Source organism: Hydra vulgaris, chromosome 08 (genome assembly GCF_038396675.1).
Source record: "Hydra vulgaris chromosome 08, alternate assembly HydraT2T_AEP".
Taxonomy (NCBI): Eukaryota; Metazoa; Cnidaria; class Hydrozoa; order Anthoathecata; family Hydridae; genus Hydra; species Hydra vulgaris.
In genome coordinates this window covers 51599638-51620815 of record NC_088927.1, presented here as the reverse complement: position 1 = coordinate 51620815, position 21178 = coordinate 51599638, and the positions used below count along the sequence as shown (strand labels likewise).

At 28.0% G+C, this 21178-nt stretch overlaps 2 protein-coding genes across 2 annotated transcripts in view; one reads left to right on the top strand and one right to left on the bottom strand.

Moving 5' to 3' along the window:
- The first annotated feature begins 2758 nt into the window (after positions 1-2758).
- On the top strand, positions 2759-4644 carry LOC136083421 (uncharacterized). Its single transcript, XM_065802817.1, has 4 exons — positions 2759-3383; positions 3659-3784; positions 4037-4162; positions 4289-4644. Exons 1-4 carry the CDS (start codon positions 2759-2761, stop codon positions 4642-4644), a joined length of 1233 nt encoding a protein of 410 aa, XP_065658889.1.
- Positions 4645-4769: 125 nt separating this feature from the next.
- Positions 4770-21178, bottom strand: part of LOC136083420 (TNF receptor-associated factor 5-like) — a 67232-nt gene continuing 50823 nt past the window's right edge. Inside the window, exons 6-7 of the mRNA XM_065802816.1 lie at positions 9079-9153; positions 4770-8880 (exon numbers count right to left, since the gene is read on the bottom strand). Coding sequence (XP_065658888.1) covers positions 8791-8880; positions 9079-9153 — 165 coding nt within the window. The 3' untranslated portion in view covers positions 4770-8790. The remainder of the gene's footprint in view (positions 8881-9078; positions 9154-21178) is intronic.

Here is a 21178-nt window from a genome sequence, read left to right as displayed (position 1 = left end):
AAGCTATTTTAAAAAATGGCAAATTAAACTTACTTCAACAAACGTTTTATATACGACTTAAGTGTGATTTGAAAAAACGCCTTTAAAAACTATATCCTTTATAAATAAAGAACTATAATATATTAACAAATCTAAAACAAACAAACAAGGTTTAAACATATAATCTAAAGAAGCAGCACTTTATAATTTTTTATTGAAACCCTTTTTAATAATAAGTTTAGTTATTTTCAACGGGTTTGAATATTTAATCCGATGAATTAACGAAATTTTGAAGAATCCGTAAATAGTTAATTTTACCCCGTTGGTTTTGTGATTTTTGGTTACGAATTACTTCGTTAATTTAACAGAAAAAAGCAATCCGTTGTTCTAACGAATTGTTTTTTGAGTGTAAAACTAGTGATAAAATTAACGACAATTTTTTTTTATCAAAGTTTTCAAATTGCTTCGTGCCCCGGCCCCGAGCAATTTACTTGAGCAACAGTGATTATGTGGTTATAAATAAATGAGCTTCTTCAAATGTTCAACAAAAAGTAAAGCGCAAAGGTTTTGCTGGGGAGCTAATTGAATTGATAAACATGTTACGGAATCAACAGAGACAGAATGAGGAGAGGAGGCAGCATTTTGAGGATTAGTTTTATATCACATTTTTGATTCTGTGATTGGTGGACTCACTGCTCGTAGCCATTCAAGAAGTTTTTGCTAAATTCTTTTTTTTTGTGGGAATATTAAAAACTGTTTGAACCAGAAATCAAGAGTGCCTGCTCCCATTTTTTGCAGAAATATTCATGTGACGAGACTGAAAATGAACTGACTTAAGAATTGCTTCATATGAAACAAATTTATTCGGTAAACTTTGGACAGAAACCTCTTGTCTCATTCGGCTTTTTAAACGAAATTTCTGAAATAAGGCTGGGGAACTTTTCAAAAAATTGAAGCTCTTCAAGAACTTTTTGCGAAAGAACGAACCAATGATCTTGCTGTTTTAAGTAACAATAGGTCTCAATTAGTTCAAAATATTAACTTCATGATGTGATTAAAGAGTTTATTAAAAATAAGAAAAAAAAATAACATTGTAAGACACAAAAGCTGGACTACTTATTAAAGAGTTTGTTAAAAATAAGCAAGAAAAATAACATTGTAAGACACAAAAGCTGGACTACTTAATTATACTTACATACCAGCAGAATAATCAAAAAATTTGAGCAGGCTTTTTTTTTTTTTGGGAAGAAGGGGGACCAAATTGAATGATACTCGGGGCCCCTAAATCCTGTGCACGGCCCTGGGTTGAAATCAGGTTAATTAATCAACATCAGAGGTTTGACGTGAAAAATATGTAGAACTTAAAATAAAATGGCTTCAAAATATTGACCTAATTTTAACATTGAAAAAACGGAAAATGCTTGTTGGGTATGTGATCACTTATGACTATAAGTAATAGGTTCATCAAAAAAAAATTTATCTCGATATGTTGGATATATAGTTCAACTTAGATTTGCGAAGTTCTTTATTTAGAGTCTCAAAGAAGAAATTAATAGATATCATTCTAATGCATCAGCTATCTGTACTTCATTTTCCAAATGATTATAAACAATAATCAGAAAGTAAATCGAGAACCTTTTTTGAGTATTCTAGCAGCAGTTTTATAGAAATATTGACTATAGCTTTTAGGTTATTTATCATAACCTGCGCAAGCAATCTTTCAACCTAAAAATTAAATCTACTACTACTTTGGTAAGTTTTCCTTAAATTAATTCAAAAATATATATTACATTTATTATTTACCTAATTTGTACGAAATTTTAGAATTCGAAAATAAAATAAACAAGCAAACATAAAATAGAAATAGAAATAGAAAGTCCAAACATTTGCATTACGGGTTGGTAGAGCACAAGCTTTAAAAAATGCGTTTTTTTATGAATTTTAAACTCCAAAACTCAGTTAAAATTTAAATTTAGTATAATTTGAATTAAAAAAAAAACATCGTTCTTATGGTTGTATTCTCCATAGTAATTACTCGAGGTTTTTCAAATTGTTAAGTTTACAAAGTATGTTATGTTTTGTTTACAAAAACGTTCTCTTAATATATAAAAATACTGTAACATAAGACTTTTTTCAAAAACATTTTTAAAAGTAGTATAATTTTATAATTTTTTTATATTAAAACTTTTTAAAACTGCACTTAATACGCTAATAAATATCGCGTCACGTTTGAAAAAATTGGAAAAAATTTAGTAAAAAGTTAAAACTTTTTACTGAAATGACCAAATGATACTAAATTTATTTTGAGAGAATAAGTTTTTTATAAACGAACCATGCGTTCATTTTTAGAAGTTCAACCGTTTTCAGAAAATTTATTTTCACGCGAAAAACTACTTCGTGAAATTCGACGTTTTTTACATGGAGCAAACAAGTCAACTTTAATATTATATGGAATGTCCGGTGTTGGGAAGTCACATATTGCAAGAAAGTATTGCGAAATTTATTCTAACTTCTACAAAAACTTTGTTTGGATAGACGCAGCATTTGGAAAGTTACAAACCTCAATGAGAAACCAATGTCAAATATTAGGATTCGAAGTTCATGATTCGAAAGGTGATTATTTGAATATAGAAGTGATTGTTGAAAAAAGCCACAACCATTATAAAAATAAAAAAACTTTGTACATTTTTGACAATGTCGACGATGAAAGTGTTAAAAACCGGCTTCATTTACGTTGATTACCTCCCAATGGAGAGCGTGGTCAAACAACGTAAACAAAATGCTAGTTAATGTTTTTACTTCAGAAGAAGCATTCGCTTATGTAAAAAATAATATTAAAGAAAACGCCGATGAAAATATAATAAATCTAACTAAAGAACTTGGTTATCATCCGTTCGCTATTACTCAGGCAATAAAATATATAAATATTCATAGAATTTCGATAGAAAAATACATAGATCGATATAGATCGAAACCAGAAAGATTAGACAACAACTTTCCAACCGAAGAAGAACCAAAGTCTGCAATAAAAGCAATTAACTTGGTTTTAATAAAATTAGAAAAAAGTAAACCTTTTCCATTTCAAATATTAAACTGTTTATCTCATTGCGACTATCAAAACATAAGTAAACAGTTTATAATCCAAATTTCAAAACAAATAGAAATAAACGAAGAATATGTAATAGATGAAGCCGTTGGGTTACTAATGAGTTATTCTTTACTAAACTTTGATGATAACAAATATTCAATGCACGAACTGACACAGCTGACTTGTAGATGTTTTCAAAATAGAAATTCAACTACAAATACGTATCTTAGTTTAATTGAAAACTTATTTATATTTGAATTGAATGAAGTAAAAGATCACATGGATTACGGAAACTATCTTGTTTTCCATTTTATCTGTTTGTTTCGCACTAACGGAATAAAAAATTTCAAAAACATTCCATAATATGACGACCATCTATAAAAAAATTATTAGTATCAAAAGGTTTATTTGAAGAAGCAATCCAAATATTAAAAAGTATTCAAAATTTTAATACAAAAACTTATGGCAAAAATAATAAATTTACGCTTGATACAAAACATAATATCGCAATCTGTTTGAACAAAATGGGAAAATATAACGAAGCTTTAGAAATTTATTATTCCGTTAATAAAATAGAAACTGAAATTTTAGGTATCAACCATCCAGATACAATGTCAACAAAAAATAATATCGCAAACAGTTTGAGCGTTATGGGAAAATACAACGAAGCCTTAGAAATTCATTATTCTGTTGATAAAATACAAACTGAAATTTTAGGTATCAACCATCCAGATACAATGGGAACAAAACATAATATCGCAAACTGTTTGAACGCTATGGGAAAATATAACGAAGCTTTAGAAATTTATTATTCTGTTGATAAAATACAAACTGAAATTTTAGGTATCAACCATCCAGATACAATGGGAACAAAACATAATATCGCAAACTGTTTGAACGCTATGGGAAAATATAACGAAGCTTTAGAAATATATTATTCTGTTGATAAAATACAAACTGAATATTTAGGTATCAATCATTCAGATACAATGACTACAAAACAAAATATCGCAAGCTGTTTGAACAGAATGGGAAATATTAACGAAGCTTTAGAAATTTATTATTCTGTTGATAAAATAGAAACTCAAATTTTAGGTATCAACCATCCAGATACAATGTCAACAAAAAATAATATCGCAAGCTGTTTGAACGCTATGGGAAAATATAACGAAGCTTTAAAAATTTATTATTCCGTTGATAAAATACAAACTGAAATTTTAGGTATTAACCATCCAGATACAATGTCAACAAAAAATAATATCGCAAACTGTTTGAGCGCTATGGAAAAATATAACGAAGCTTTAGAAATTTATTATTCTGTTGATAAAATAATAACTGAAACTTTAGGTATCAACCATCCAGATACAATGGGAACAAAACATAATATCGCAAACAGTTTGAGCGCTATAGGAAAATATAACGAAGCTTTAGAAATTTATTATTCTGTTGATAAAATACGAACTGAAATTTTACGTATCAACCATCCAGATACAATGGGAACAAAACATAATATCGCAAACAGTTTGAGCATTATGGGAAAATATAACGAAGCTTTTAGAAATTTATTATTCTGTTGATAAAATACGAACTGAAATTTTAGGTATCAACCATCTAGATACAATGAGAACAAAAAATAATATCGCAAACTGTCTTAGCGCTATAGGAAAATATAACGAAGCTTTAGAAATTTATTATTCTGTTGATAAAATTAATATCTTTCGGATGGTTTAATTAAATGTTTGTGGTCAGCTGAACAATATTCCAAAGTCAAATTTGTAATAATTAATGTCTAAGCAAGAGATTTGATAGGAGTCTATCTCACCTTTGGGGCCTGTTGTGAACCACTTTCCCACAATAATAACAATATTAAAAGGAAACCATTAACATTAGATTATTTAAAAATATATCATTTCTAGGTTTCTTTCAATTTTCAAATGATATTAACATGAAATATTCGGTATATAAACCACCGGATAAAGTTATTATCCGGCCGAATAACGAATACCGAACAATAAAACTATCCAGCCCGGATATCCGGCCGGATAGTTTATCCAGGACACCCCTAAATATTAAATAAACAACCTAATAATTCTATGATCACATTAAGGAACCACACAATACGGATCAGGGTCAAATATATAAATATAATTTATATATTTGACCCTTATAAAAAAAAAGGGTCAAGCTCAAAAAAACTTAAATATGTTATCAATTAAGAAAATAACTTTCCTAAATTTATTTTTAAATAAAAGAAAGTTCCAACAACAAAGAAAAGCTCCGTAATATGACATAAGAGATCTTCCAAAATTTATATGCAAGTAATGTTTATGAACAAGATTGTAATTTCTTAGGTCATACTTGTTTTTTGGTTTCCTTGCATATAAATTCGGAAAGGATATAGGCATAAAGTTTATTTTACATTGCACATAAAGTAAAAAACATTAAAAATATTTAGTTGATATATATTAAAAAAATTCACTTCCAATAAAAGAGGTCTGGCATGAGTTTAACGGTCTTTAAAGTTTATTAATCTTGCTAGATGCTTCTGTTGCCGAAAAAGAGGATCTAATTTTTTTTTTTAGTACTACCTCATTCAATATTTGCATAGTTTACGTTGTATTGAATGAACGAGTAAAGAAGGTTGAATTAATGCATGTCTATATAGAAAATTTCTTACTCTATACAATACTTCAATATTTTTTAAAACTTTGTGGCATAAAGTATCGATATGATTTTTCCTTTTAAGATTTTCACCAATGAAAACACCAAGAAAATGTATAACTTTTGATTGCTTTATTATTACTACATTAGACTGCCTAATTTTTGAATCACTAATACATTTGGCTTGGATGCTTCTAACGAAATAAATATTAGTAAACGCTGTAAGTAGGAAGGGTTTTTTTTCACATTTTGTTTGTGTCATCACCATTTATTTTGTAAAGCAGCGTGTAATGCATTCAGATGCTTTTATTTCAACTTCTTATGGTTTTGATTTATATTTTTTCAAAATTCATTTATATCAAAAGAACTATAAGGGTATTAAGTCTGGAAACAAAAGAATCTTTTTTTCTAGACATGATATGAAGAGCGTATTTTCAAATGCGGTATATCCATTTTTGAGATAATTGACTTTTGTCGCTACACAATGTAGGCTCATATATTTGGAAAAACTATTGTTGCTTAATTTATATATGCATAAGGTATACAAGGTAATGTTAAAAGTTAAAATATAGGTAAATAAAAACATAAATAGTTTTTGTTTATAAATTAGCAGTTTTTTTCAAAATACTTTATATCCAATTACAGCTTATTAGCAAAGTTTGGAAAAACCATTTTATAAAGATATTTTGGAAAGTTTATAAACTTTATAAGACCTAAATATATTTTATTAAATAATTTTATTCAACATATTGTATAACTCTGTATATTTTATGTTTTGGTAACTATATTTTAATGATAATGTAAATAAAAACAATTTTATGTTAAAGCAATGTAAACTACTATGTTTCAAAGTTCACAATTGTGAATATAAATTTATTGCGGAGAGTTAAATGTGAAACAATTAGCAATTATTTTTTTATTTTGCATTCAATGTTAAAGTTTAAAACTAACATTTTAAATTAATCGGCTTTACTAGACAGTGGATTATCTACTCTAAAATCTTGCAGAAGTGTCTCATAAAGTTTGCGTATTGTGTTATCTACACCGACAGTATTTAGCAGACAAAAAACATATTTTTTAAAACATTTTTCACATAGTTAAACACTCGGACACTTAGTTAAAAAGTATCCTATTTATTCACATTATTAAGTAGGCAATGCGAGGTTAGCTCAGTGTGATGGCAACATAGTACTAATTCCTGATCGTTCAAATTGATCATTTTTTTGGTGTAACATTTGTCAAACGTTTTTATTGATTTCATAAATTTTTTTCTGCATCAAAGTCTAAAGCTGACCAATCCTGGCCATTAACAAAAACATTCTCATGTTGTCTTAAAATGTCTCTGTAACAGTGGTATCACTATAGGGGTGAGCAGGTGCAAGCCACACTGAGTAACACTATCACAACCTCACACAGAGGGGTAGCACCATAATGAATGAAATATAATCATGACAGAACTGCTGATGTTCGTGTTAATTTATCGTGTTAACTGCTCATGTTCGTGTTAAAACAATTGCCTAACGTGCATTGGATCTCTCGATTTGCAAAAAATCATAAGTCTTCAAGTACGTGCTAAAAAAATACAAAATAATTCCTTTATTAGTTCTAAATCTACTGCGTTTAGCTCATTGCAGCCTGATGGTATCTTCATCAATATTATGGTTTTTAAAATATTATGAGACAATTATTGAGGATGAGAAAATAAAACCTGGTGATTACAAATATAAACACTGATAGTTGACTTTATTCATTTGCAAATGCAAAAAAAACTTACAAAGACCTCAATAACCCAAAGATTTGGAGTATCGCTCTAAATCACTGCTATGCTTAACGTAAGCTATTTCACTGAGTTAAATACATTTTTGTTGATTGGTAATAACAAATTTGCTAGGGAGAGGTATCAAACCATGGAAGGAGCAGAAAGTTGAGAGTTCGAAAATTGATAATAATCATTTAACAGGTCTTTCCTTTAACGACCAACATGATAAAATAATTTCAACAGAAAAGAAGGTTAATAAATACTATTAAAGAACATTTATAGAGGAGTTATGATACACCAGTTTCTGAAAAAAGTGTAGCCTTTGATGAAAGTATTTGCCCGGAGGTTGAAACCACGTTCTTGTTTTTCGGTGTAATAAAACAGTTGTAAATACTGGAGTTCGCAGTTGTCTTTAACCGAAGAATAGCAAAAAACATTACAATGGGTAGCATGCCAAGTACATTTCAACGATTTTTCAGTTTGATTGAACCGAAGATTAGCAAAAAGCATTACAATGGGTAGCATGTCAAGTACATTTCAACGATTGTTCAGCATGTCAAGTACATTTCAACAATTCAAGACCTACAATGGTTTTACTTCGTGAAGTACTTTCTACACTGGTTCTGAGCCAGAACTCAAACCACTGCGCCACTGATTTTTATAGCGATAGATCATGTTCATTTACATAATGTTCAAATATTTTTGCTTTGACTAACAATCTTTTTTGATAGTATATTTTTAACTTTTTTTATGCAAGGAAGCACTGTTTGTGTTCACTTTGTCTTTGACCAGCTAATCCTTTGGAACAAGTGAAGTTTTTTTTCATTGTGAGTGATTTTATCATATTTTTAATTTTTAATTTTTTAATTTCAAGTTAAAATAATGAGTAAAAACAAATTGTTTATTAGTAAAGTAGGTGTAAAGTTTCCAAAACTTGCATTAGCTAAAAAATTTTTAAAAAAAACCCTGCTTTCCCAGAAATTTTATCAATGTATAATTAAAATTTTCTATCAAGGGATGTGTTAAAGTTAGTTGACTGTACATACATTCTGAAAACTTAATTACTGGAAATTTAAAAAGTTTTTGAACAACGAATTTTCAATGAAAAATTTAACTTATTGATCACTTTGATTTTTTTAAAAAATGTTGTAGTTAGGGATCAATATGTATATAGATGATATATAACTGATTGATATACTGATCATATATAGCATGATATATACCTGATTTCTCACTTATTATTATTTAAGAAATTTATACAATTTCAATTTTCAAAGTATAAAAACTTTTAGTTTTTCAAAACTTATTTTCTTACCTTAAAATTGCATCCAATATTCAAATATTGACATGGAATAATGGTATTAGCGCAACTATCAGTAATATGGGAAGACATCTATGAAAAGTTTTAGAGATAAAGTTTTTACCCAAGTATGTTTAATGTTCCAGTAAACACATGATGTTTAAAAAGACGTATTAAAGATGTCTAGACGTCAAATAAACGTTGTTTAGACGTTTTTGACGTGTCAAGTGTTTACTTGGGTAAAAAAGTATACATTTTATATTATACAGCTATTTAGATTTTAAATCAAACCTCTTTACGCAAAACTTCTATACCACATTGATTTACACAACAAAGAGGTACACATTCGCATTTTTCTTCATGAATCTAGATGTAAATTTACGAGAAAATTTAATTTTTACTTTAGCTTTATTAAATTTAACTTTTCTTTCAGCACATTCATCAATAAACATTATCATCATCATTACCATCATCATAAGGGCCGTCTCGAGGAGGGTGTCGGAGGATGTCTAACCCCCTCCCCTCCCCCAACAAAAGTTACATTCAAAAATAAGTTGGCAAATTTGAATACAGGAGTCGGCAAATAATAGCTAACGAGGATCTTTTTTTTTGTTAGAATCTTCGTTAGCAATATGTTTTTTCTAACTCTTAAATGGCAAAAGACAGACCTGTCACACCCTACCCCCCTCCTCCCAACCCACTCCTTATAAAGAACTTTTTGGAAACCCAGCTAGCACACTTAGATTGGACCAACGTATGAAAATACATTGCGAACATTGGCTGTTTTCTCCAATGCATATACAACGTTGATCCAATGTTATTTTTACTATATTCATCTTAACAAAAACCTTAATAACAACGTGATTAAAATAGTTAGGAAAGTTACATTGGTCCAACATATGTAAAAATATCGCAAAAGTTCGTTGTTTTTTCCGATCTAAACCCAACGTTGATCCAATGTGTAGGGAGAAACGTTGATCAAATGTCTATAACCCCATATTGATCCAATGTTTATAGATTAACGTTAATCCAATATTTAAAACACAACTATATGGATTGTATTAACGTGGTTCCATATACATTAGAATAACTTTGGGTTATATATAGTGGATCAACGTCGAGAAAACCAAAACCAAAGCTAAAATTTTTTAAGGCAAAAGACTTTTCCGAAACACTGGGGCAACAAAACGTCTCATTACTACAAAACAACAATTGAAATATTAGGCAAAAACGGGTTCCTGTTTAACATCCTCCTAAAATCAACAAAAAATTTTTACTTAGAAGTGACAAAATACAAAAAGACAGTCGTGCCAGCAGAACTTTTCTGGAACAGTTCAACAAAAACAACAATGCCGTGGACCCAAATTTGGAAAAAAAAACTTAACTTCCCACGCATGCGGACCGACACAAAATATCCTCTTTCGCTTTCTACACAACAGTCTACCTTCTGCAGCCTTGCTAGCCAAAAGCACAAGGCAACAGATCGTTAAAAATAACAAATGCAAAACTTGTGGTAAAATTGAGGAAAACCTTCATATCTTTGCCTACTGTCCTGTCACTTTATGATTTATAATTTACTATTTGCATGTTTTCTGTAGATTTCGCAACGTGATGTTTGTGTAAAAGTCCTGTATTTTTTTTATTTTACTTAAAAAATCTTTCTTTACTAAATATACTTATTTAATCTTAATCAACTCTTTCTAAAACCTTTTTCCATATTCCCGATTTCTTTCCGCACAACGGCTCAAAAATACAAAAACAAAAAACAAAAAAATGTATAAAATTAAAAATACAAAAAAATTAAAAAATAAAAAACACACAAAATATATATATATATATATATATATATATATATATATATATATACATATATATATATATATATATATATATATATATATATATATATATGAATATATATATATATATATAATATATATATGAATATATATATATATATATATATATATATATATATATATATATATATATATATATATATATATATATATATATATATATATATACATATATATATATATATATATATATATATATATATATATATATATATATATATATATATATATATATATATATATATATATATATATATATATATATATATATATATATATATATACAGTATAGGAAAAAAACGAGTGCAACCAAATAATGCTAATTTAGTTTCTTTATATAAAAGTGCTGCATTTTTTCAATTTAGAGAAATAACTATGTAACTGTGTAGAGACAAAGTTCTTCAAGTTTTATTCATCGCAAAGTTCATTATTTCTACACGAAAATTAATAAACTAATCAAAAGTATTAAAAAAAGTTGATTTCCTTCTCGACAAAACAAGTGCAACTCGACAAAATGTTGACCAAGCTGTAATTCGCTATCAATATTTTGTGGCAAATCCTTTGTTGTCGATCACATCCTTGCATCTTCGAGGCATAGATTCGATCAGGTGATCAATGAAACTTTGTGGAATCGCTGCCCAGGCCTTTTGGATTTGTTCAAACAGTTGATCCTTATTACGAACACCTTCACGATTAATTCTGCGGTTGACGATCTCCCACAGGTTCTCGATATGATTGAGATCCGGAGATTGAGGCGGCCAATCCATCACTGATAGGTGGTTGTCTTGAAACCACTGCTTGACTACTTTTGCAGTGTGTTTCGGATCGTTGTCTTGCTGAAAAACCCATTTTAGTGGCATATTCCATTCAGCATGAGGTAACATAACATCTTTCAGGATATTTTTACACATAAAGCAGTCCATTATTCCATTGTTTCGATGTATTGGACCTAGACTGTTAGCAGAAAAACATCCCCAGCCCATAACACTGCCTCCACCATGCCTCACGGTCTTATGGCAGTAGCGTAAATCGAGGCGTTTTCCGGCCGGTCGACGTACATGGCAAATGCCATCGCTCCCAATGATGTTGAACTTCAATTCATCACTGAACAGGACAGTTTGCCATTTCTGCACATTCCAGTCAATATGAGATGTAGCACACAGGAGTCTTTTCCTCTGGTTTTTTAGTGAAATCAGCGGTTTCCTTGCAGGGCGTCGAGAAAACAATCCGGCTTCAACAGCACGTCGTCTGATTGTTCGGTCCGATACAGGCAGCTCTAATTGCTTTTGTATCTCAACTGATGATATCCAGGGATCCTTCTTGAGGGATCTGACGATCATAGAATCCTCTCTAGAAGTGGTGGAACGCGGTCTTCCACCTTTGTTATCTGCTGCCAACTTCCCCGTAGAACGATATTTGGAACATAGTCTTGATACGGTCCAGTTTTTCACGCGATAATTATCACAAATACTTTTTTGTGACATTCCACTTACGTAATCGCTAATAATTTTCTTTCTTAGTTCCAACCCAAGACTGTCGGGAGCTATTTTTGCACTTGAAGTCATAAAAATAATAAAAATAAATTATCACGCTTGTCAAGTCTTACCGTGTTACATTTACCTTGTGATGATATAGTAATGCTCTGTGGAACCCAACGTCTTGGTTGGATGTGGAATGTATTGATGTAATGAAGCACTTGTTGTATTTCACTTCTTGTATTGATGTTCTTCGATAAAACACTTTGATAAAACTCACTTCGATAAACTGTCTTGATAATACTGACTGATTGACTTCCATATACTGACTGAATTACATGTCGATTTACATGTCTCTTATATAGTAAAATGAACCTATGTGAACCTGTTCTGGAAGTTTCTAGATGCTTCTTTTCGATGCTTCTGGAAGCTTCTGGATGCGTCTGGATGCTTCTGAATGTTTCTGGATATTTCTGGATGCTACTGGATGCTTCCAGATGCTTCTTCTGGAAACTTCTGGAAGCTTCTGCTTGCTTCTGGAAACTTCTGGAAACTTCTGGATACTTTCTTTAATTATTAAAAAACTTCCGTAACGTTGACACGGACCAGACTTAAGAAAATGAAACAAACCAAAAAAGTTGCACTTGCTTTGTCCGCTGCAAAATGGCACTTGTCAACGAAATTCTGCCTGTGTGCTGTCCCCTGTCAGCTGATTGCTCATGTCATGGCATGCTATGACTCCAGACTCCTGAACTGTTTGCTTTGGTAGTATAGTTCGTTTCGTTTTTAAGACATGTAAAATTAGGAACACTTTTTAGATTTGTTCGATGTTGGTTGCAAATGTTTTGTCCAATACTGTTTATATATATATATATATATATATATATATATATATATATATATATATATATATATATATATATATATATATATATATATATATATATATATATATATATATATATATATATATATATATATATATATATATATTGTAAACTATTTTTGAATAGCTCGCTGTTAGATTTATGTTAAGAAGGTTTTTTTTATATTATAAACGCTTGTTATAAAAATATTTAGAAATGGAAACATATATACAAAGAGGAACAAATGTAAAACTTATTGTGAACAGCATATTGTTATCTATTGAGCAGAAATAGTATTAAGAAAATTTGTAAAAAAAAAATAGAATGACATATGCGCATAAATGTATCATATGGAATGTGCATATATACACTAAAATATAAAACAAATAAATTTAATTTAGAAATTATAATAATATTTAGAAATAATGATAATTATTTGAAATATAATAATTCCGAAATATATTTAATTCCGAAAAAAGTTAACCATAAGGTTGTGTAAACGTAAAACATAACAATGAATCAACTTAAAATACAGCGTTTCGCTTACGTAAAATACAACGTTAAGCCAATGTAAAATACAACGTTGAATTAACGTAAAGTATTAAGCAAGGCCAACTTAAAATGCAACGTTGGGCTAATGCTATTTTTTGGTTGTTGGCGCAACATTGTTCTACCGTTTTATCAACGTATGTGTGCTAGCTGGGAAGGCCTTCATTACCACCATATTCTTTAAGCTTTATTAATAATAACATATATTTCCTTATTATGAGTGTTCAGAAACAAAATATTTGAGAAAACTGAATAAATATAAAGCATATTTTATATTTAATATCAATTTAAAATTATTTTTTTAAAGTTTGAATTAATGTTTATTGTATATTTTTTATTATTATTTGTTGTTAATATTGGTTGTGGTTTTTCATTATTAAGTATATTTATAATTACTTATATAGTGCCCTTTGTGGTATTTTTATAGATTTATAAAAAGCTTTTGATACCGTTGATCATAAAATTTTGATTTCTAAATTGGAAAACTATTGATTTCGTGGTGTTGTAAGTGACTGATTTTATCTTACAGATCGGAATCAATTAGCAAGTATTAATGGTTATAATTCTACAAATAAATCTGTCGTGTGCGGTGTTCCTCAAGGTCCTCTTTAGTTCTTAGTTTATATTATTCTTAAAATTAATTATATTATTCTTGGTCCTCTTTTGTTCTTAATTTATATTATTGAAACAAATAACTTTATTCCCTTCTCGTCAATTCATCTATTTGTTGATGACACAAACTTATTGCATATCAACAAGTCGTATAATTCTCTGTAAAAACATAAATTCGGATCTAAAAGGTATTGTTCAAAAAAAAAACTGAACTAATCTTTTTTTCATCTTCTAGAAAAAAACACAACCTAAACAGTATTTCTAAAATCAAAATAAAAATTAAGAATAAACGGTTATATCCAACTAAAGTTATCAAATATCTCGTTGTTTTGATTGACTGCAATCTTTCATATTGGAGTTTTCATATTGATGAGCTTCGCAAGAAACTAACTCGAGCTACTGGCTTAGTTTCAAAAATTCGTTGTTATGACAATAAATTCACACTAAAGAGTATTTACTGTGCGTTATTTTTATCACATTTTAGTTACTGTTGTCAAATTTAGGGTCAAAATGGCACCTTTCACATCAAAAAGTTGATGTCCTCTCAAAGTCAATCCATAAAAGTCATAATCTTTCAACCTTTTTAATCAAAGTCAGAAACATCAGAATCTTTCAAAAAACTAAAAATTCTAACCTTTCCAGCGCTTGCAAAATTTGCTAATCTTCTTTTTGTTTTTGACTCAATAAAAATTTACCCATTTCTATAACAGACTTTAATAGGTACTTGTGAATGGAACAAGAGTCTTGTATGCATAGTGAATGAGTTCAAAAAGCTAAAACTTTAAACACTTTTATTTTCTTTTCTAAATCTTAAAACGATTAACGTAAAAAAGTTCTGAGAACAACTTTGTTCTAACTTATTGACATGATTTTCACTTAATGTTTAAAATATACTCTAATTTTTTTTAATTATGAGTACTACAACTTATCATTAACTTCTTGTTTGTTTATTTTTATTATTGTCATTAAAATATCATTTTTAAATGTTAACTTAATTAAAGTATATGTTCTATGTGTGTATGCTTAATATCAATCATATTATATTTAAAAACTGGTGTCACTCCTTTGTTCAGAATTCTGTTTGAGTGACACCATCCTTACTTTTAGTTATTATTTTTACATTTATTTGTTATTATTAAATACTTATAATTAATTTACTCATTATTATATTATTTTATATTATTATAATTTATATATATATATATATATATATATATATATATATATATATATATATATATATATATATATATATATATATATATATATATTATTCATCAATTATTTTTACTTACTACAATGAATAGAAGATTTATTTTTATCTATTTATTTTATGTTTTGTTATTATTATTATTGTTATTATTGTTATTATTATCATTATAATTATTATATTTGTTATTATTAGAATATTAATGTATGATTTAATAATGAGAATAAGCATCTTGTTGTTTTCAATAAAAATTGAAAATTTTTTTCTTTTATAAAAATAACAAAGCCATTTACTATTGTCATTTAATATTCAAAAAAACTTTTTTCCTACTTGTACCGTCTGACGTTTTTTAAGCATATTAACTGACTCTTAAAATCTATAATGCCTGAAAACTTTAGTATTACTTGTTACAAATATGAACTTCAGTTACTTATTTGGTCATTTGGTATATAAAAATATTGATATTGTAAAATGCTATATGTAAAGAACAAGAAAGAAAGTCTAGTTTATTTTGTATCAATAGTTCTGTCCTCAAAATGTACTTAAAACCTTTAAGTTTTATGAAACTTAAATATTTAAATTTTAAAGCTACATCGTCCTCATAAAGTTTTAAAATTGAAGTAAATGATTTTGTGGCAATATTTGCAAAATGTTGTCTCTTGTTAGGATATTAGATTTTATTTAGGCCAGTTTTACCAGTCTTCATTTCCTCTCTTTTACTGAAATTCAAAAATTAAATAGGTTTATTTAGTCGAAATTAATTGTTTATATTATAAAGAATAAATTTCGAAAGAAAGAAAAGCAAAGTACTTTTTCTCTAAATCATATATTGAACCAAATGGCCACACTCTTCCTCTCACTTCAATGATACAAGTCAGCTCAAACTGAGGGGCAACTTTTTGCAAAGCATCTTTATTTGACATTAGTATAAACATATAATTATTTGGAGTTTGCTCCGTGTCTGAAGGTTATCTCAACGATAATAAAATGCTGGATCTGCTCCTGATCTATAGATATTTGGCCAATCGTTGTAATGCTGATTTGTTAACCGTTATAAAAAATATTTTCTTCATACATTAAATGAAATCTAATTCTTGTTAACCACTTTCTTTTGAAGATTTTGATCTTTACTTCTATGTACACTTTGATTTCTACTTCTATGTATTTGTCCTGGTACATGTACTATGTACATTTTGATCTCTACTTCTATGTATTTGTTCTGGTATTGAAATCTGTTTTCATAACTTTTAATTAATTATCCGTTAACTTCCATCGTAATTAACGTTGTAAGTAACGTAAAATTTCAACAACCCATGAGCATACGTTGTCCACAAGACATCTAGAGGACGGTACAATTCTGTCCTTCGGTCCATGGTTAGAATTGTACGCCCTACGGACGTCTTACGGACGTCAGTTTTACACAGTTTAAGCTGCATGAAAATAGACCTCCATATGATTATATATATATATATATATATATATATATATATATATATATATATGAATATATATATATATATATATATACATATATATATATATATATATATATATATATATATATGTATATATATATATATACATTTCTATATATACAGGGGTCAAAAAAGGCGTTGGACATTGTTACCCTTTAGACCATTCTTGAGACCTGATAAAAAAGGACAACAAATCATTGTCCGTTTTTTTAGTGAAAATAAACAGTGGTTGGTTGCCCCACTCAACAGGTCTCAAAAACAATCAGAGGAACTCCGATATCTGACACTTATTTTAGCACTTGTTTTCCTAACCCTTAGCAACTGGGGGAGTCAGCAGGGGCATTTTCACTCCCCCCTCCCCCGTAGTTTTTCAAACAAATAATTTTTATAAAAATTGACTGAAAAAATGGATAAAAATAATTAAAAAAAATTCTTAAAACTAATTCGGGGCTTAATCCATCACTGCCTCCCCTCCCCCAATATAATATATATATATATATATATATATATATATATATATATATATATATATATATATATATATATATATATATATATATATATATATATATATATATATATATATTGTTAGATCGACTTAAAGTGGCCTTTTCACAGGTAAAAACTTAGCTTAAAGTGCACTTTTACTTAAAGTGGACTTTAAGTTTTAATCGACTAAAGTCGATTAGTGTTTGTTACTTTGACCATGTACATTTTGTCCCCGTACGAAACTACACTTAAAGTGGATCTACATTTTGAGACTAGATTTTGTGTATAAATCTTTACAATATTTAATCAAGTTTTTTGTTCCATAGGACATCATACACCTGATACTAATAAAACTTCAATGAAATGTTAAATCTTTCTTTCTAATGATATAACATAAAAAATCTAATTATTGATGTCGCTAATGCATACACTATTATTGAAAAAAAAAATTATTACAAGTTTTAAAACAAAAGCAACTATTTACCAAGGTTGTTCAAGTTGTTTTTCTGTAAGAAAGTAATAAAATAAATTGTAAACTTAATTTTCAAGCAAACCTTACACGTTTTTTTTACACTTATTTTAAAATCCATCTAAAGCAAATTTTTTCACGTTTTTTATAAATCCACTTTAGGCGAAATGTCAAACATATTTTAAATAAATCAATTTTAAGCAAACTTTCAAACATGTTATATATAAATCCACTTTAAGCGAAGTTTCAAGTTTCTTATGTAAATAAGTTCACTTCAAGCGAAGTTTTAAATGTTTTAAAAAAGTTCACTTTAAGTGACGTTTTAAACAATTTAAGTTAGTCCATGTCAAATAACGTTTCAAAGTTTCAGGCGTAAATAAATCCACTTTGAGCGAAGTTTTAAATGTTTTAAATAAGTTTACTTTAAGTGAAGTTTCGATCAATTTAAGTAAGTTCATTTTAAGAGACGTTTTAAACGTAAATAAGTCCACAATAAATAAAGTCTCAAACGTTTCAAGACCACTTTAAACAAAGCTTAAGTATGTGTCAGAAAGCCAATTTAATTGAAGTTTTGAAAATAAATTATATTTATTAACTTAACTAAACAATACATGTTAATAATATTTATTTGGTATTTTTTTTTTTTTTTTTTTTAATATATATTTGCCGTATATTAAAATTTACAATGAAATAAATCGTGTTAATAAATAAGAGAGCTGGAGCAAGCAGAAGACATAAACTGTCTTATCATCGAGCCCCATTTACATTGAAAAAAAATCGTCAGCTTATATATAAAAAAAGAAAAGTAGCAAAGTACATAATAAGCATTTTACACGTTAGTTACAATATAAATATAAGTGTTGAAATATAATGCAATATATCAAAAATTAACAAAAGTTAAATATAAATAAAACAGCAACAAAAGAGAAGTAGTGTCAATAACTATTTTTTAGATAATTTATATTATTTATTTTAAAAGAGATATTTTAAATCAAGGTCATTTTGCAATAAGAGACTCTTAGATTCTTTCCTGAATTGTTCCAAAGAGATGTTTTGAATATTATTTTTTTTTGTAATAAATTTTAAAAAATGTTTCCACAGAAACGGTCCACGATATTGAATTTGGTAAGAACCTAGTTTTAAATTAGTTTTTGGTACAATGAAGTTGTTAATTGAAAATTTAGTAGGATACTTGTGCGAGATTTCACTAAAGTAAGACTGAAACACAGTAGGAGAAAGCCCACGTTTTATTTTAAACATGAATTGTAGAACCTGGTGTATATTAAGTTTATAGATACTTAGGGCACCAAGCTTCCTTAAAAGAGGTTCGCAATGAAAAGTTCTGTGTGCACCAAATACAAGCCTGCATGCGTGTTTTTGCTTACTATAAAGTTTTTTTAATTTACTATAATTAGTACTACCCCATACAATATTACAGTACGAGATAAAACTATGAATAAATGAAAAGTATATTTTTTTTAAGGAAGCAGTGTTAAGATATGGTTTAGTTTTATACAATATGGAAATATTTATTGAGATTTTATTTTCTATGTATTTTATATGTGGTTTCCATGACAAATTTTCATCTAGTATTACTCCTAAAAAATTAACGATTGGTTCCCTTTTAATAGATGTTTTATTGATTATAAGATTAGGTAATTTTAGAGGAACATCATCAGCTTTACTAGGTTTGGAGAATAAGATAAATTTAGTTTTTTCTACATTTAACGAAAGCCTATTACTTGTAAACCACTCGTTTATTTTTAATAGTTCTTCATTAAATATATTAAAGAGAACTTTTATGTTTTTGTCGGAATAAAAAAGATTGCAGTCGTCAGCAAACAATATAACATTTAAAATATTTGATGCTAAGTACAAATCATTTATATACAATAAAAATAATAATGGTCCTAAGATTGAACCTTGGGGCACACCACAAGTTATGTGTTTTTCTTTTTCAGTTTTTTTATAAATAATACATTGTGACCTGTTTGCTAGATAATCTTCAAACCAAAGTAAGTTTTTATTTCTTACTCCATCGAGTTCCAGTTTTTTTATAAGTATCTTATGGTTAACAGTGTCAAAGGCTTTTGACAGATCAATAAAAACTCCTAAGGTAAAATAGTCATTATTGAATGCATTTGTTACATGATTAATCAGTTCAATTACCGCATGGTTAGTTGAATTATCTTTTTTAAACCCAAATTGTTTACTGTACAGCAAACTGTTTGACATCAAATAGTTATAAAGTCTGTTATACATAATTCTTTCCAATAATTTTGAGAAGCAAGGTAAGACGGAAATTGGTCTGTAGTTGGAAATATTAGTTTCGTCACCAGATTTAAAAATTGGTATAATATGCCTAATAAATATCATTAACATGTATTGTTTAGTTAAGTTTATAAATATAATTTAAAAAATAAAAAAAATAAAATTGTAAATAATGTTACAAGAACAATCTATAGATTATTTACAATTCTATTTTTCTAACTTAATTTCTATATTTTTAAATATTTGAGTTTAAACTAAAAGAACAGGCGGTGTACAGACATCATTGACTTTGAGAAACGCGCTCTTAACTTGGTTAAATTGAAAAAAATTAACTTCAAAAAATAAAGTTCGTTAAAATCTCCTGTCATTTTTTAAAAATGAAAATACCTCTAAGTATTCATGGCATCTGTACTATGGATCTGTTATAACCGTACGTTACTAATTAAATCTGTAATTTTATCAAACTTTTAAACAGTTTTACTTTGTAAAACTACTGTACTGCTTAGTTTCTTTAGGATTAAAGCGGTATTTTACCAAGAACAATATAAGATAAAAAATCTTAAGTTAGGGAATGTTATTTAACAGGTTCTCGTGATCATATGGATTTCAATTTAGATGACAGTCTATACTATAATATATATATAGCAAGCTTTGAAAGCCACTAAAGCGTTTTTCCAATCTTAAAAATGATGCCAATACAATTTTTTTATCTTTCATTTTAAATTTTTATAAGTAATTCAATTTTTAAAAGTTAAATTTTTTAACTTTTAATTTGAACGTTGTTTTGTCAGATACTGGGATCGACACTAAGTCATGAAACATAAAAAATAGTAAAAAATCTTAATGAATGTTCTCCATAAAAAAAAACTGTCCTTAAACTCTTTCATATAAGATGTCAATACAATATTTCACCGATAAAATATTGTTTTGAATCAAAGCGAAATAGAAGCTCTATAAACCGGAGTGCTTCTAAATTAATACGAGAGAGGGCTTATTCTTAAAAAGTTGCAAAATGTCTAATAAAAGACAAGTTTTCAAAATCCAGTTCTACAAACAAGGTTAGGTAATATACCGATTAGCCAGCTATATTCTTAAAATTCCGTATTTAAGTTAAAT

Bases quoted from the DNA above. Each gene is read 5' to 3' on its own strand.
- LOC136083421 (XM_065802817.1), top strand. From the start codon at position 2,759: ATGCTAGTTAATGTTTTTACTTCAGAAGAAGCATTCGCTTATGTAAAA. The intron at 3,384-3,658 runs GTTTGTTTCGCA...CTGAAATTTTAG, and splicing joins TCTTGTTTTCCATTTTATCT to GTATCAACCATCCAGATACA. The intron at 3,785-4,036 runs GTATCAACCATC...CTGAATATTTAG, and splicing joins AATACAAACTGAAATTTTAG to GTATCAATCATTCAGATACA.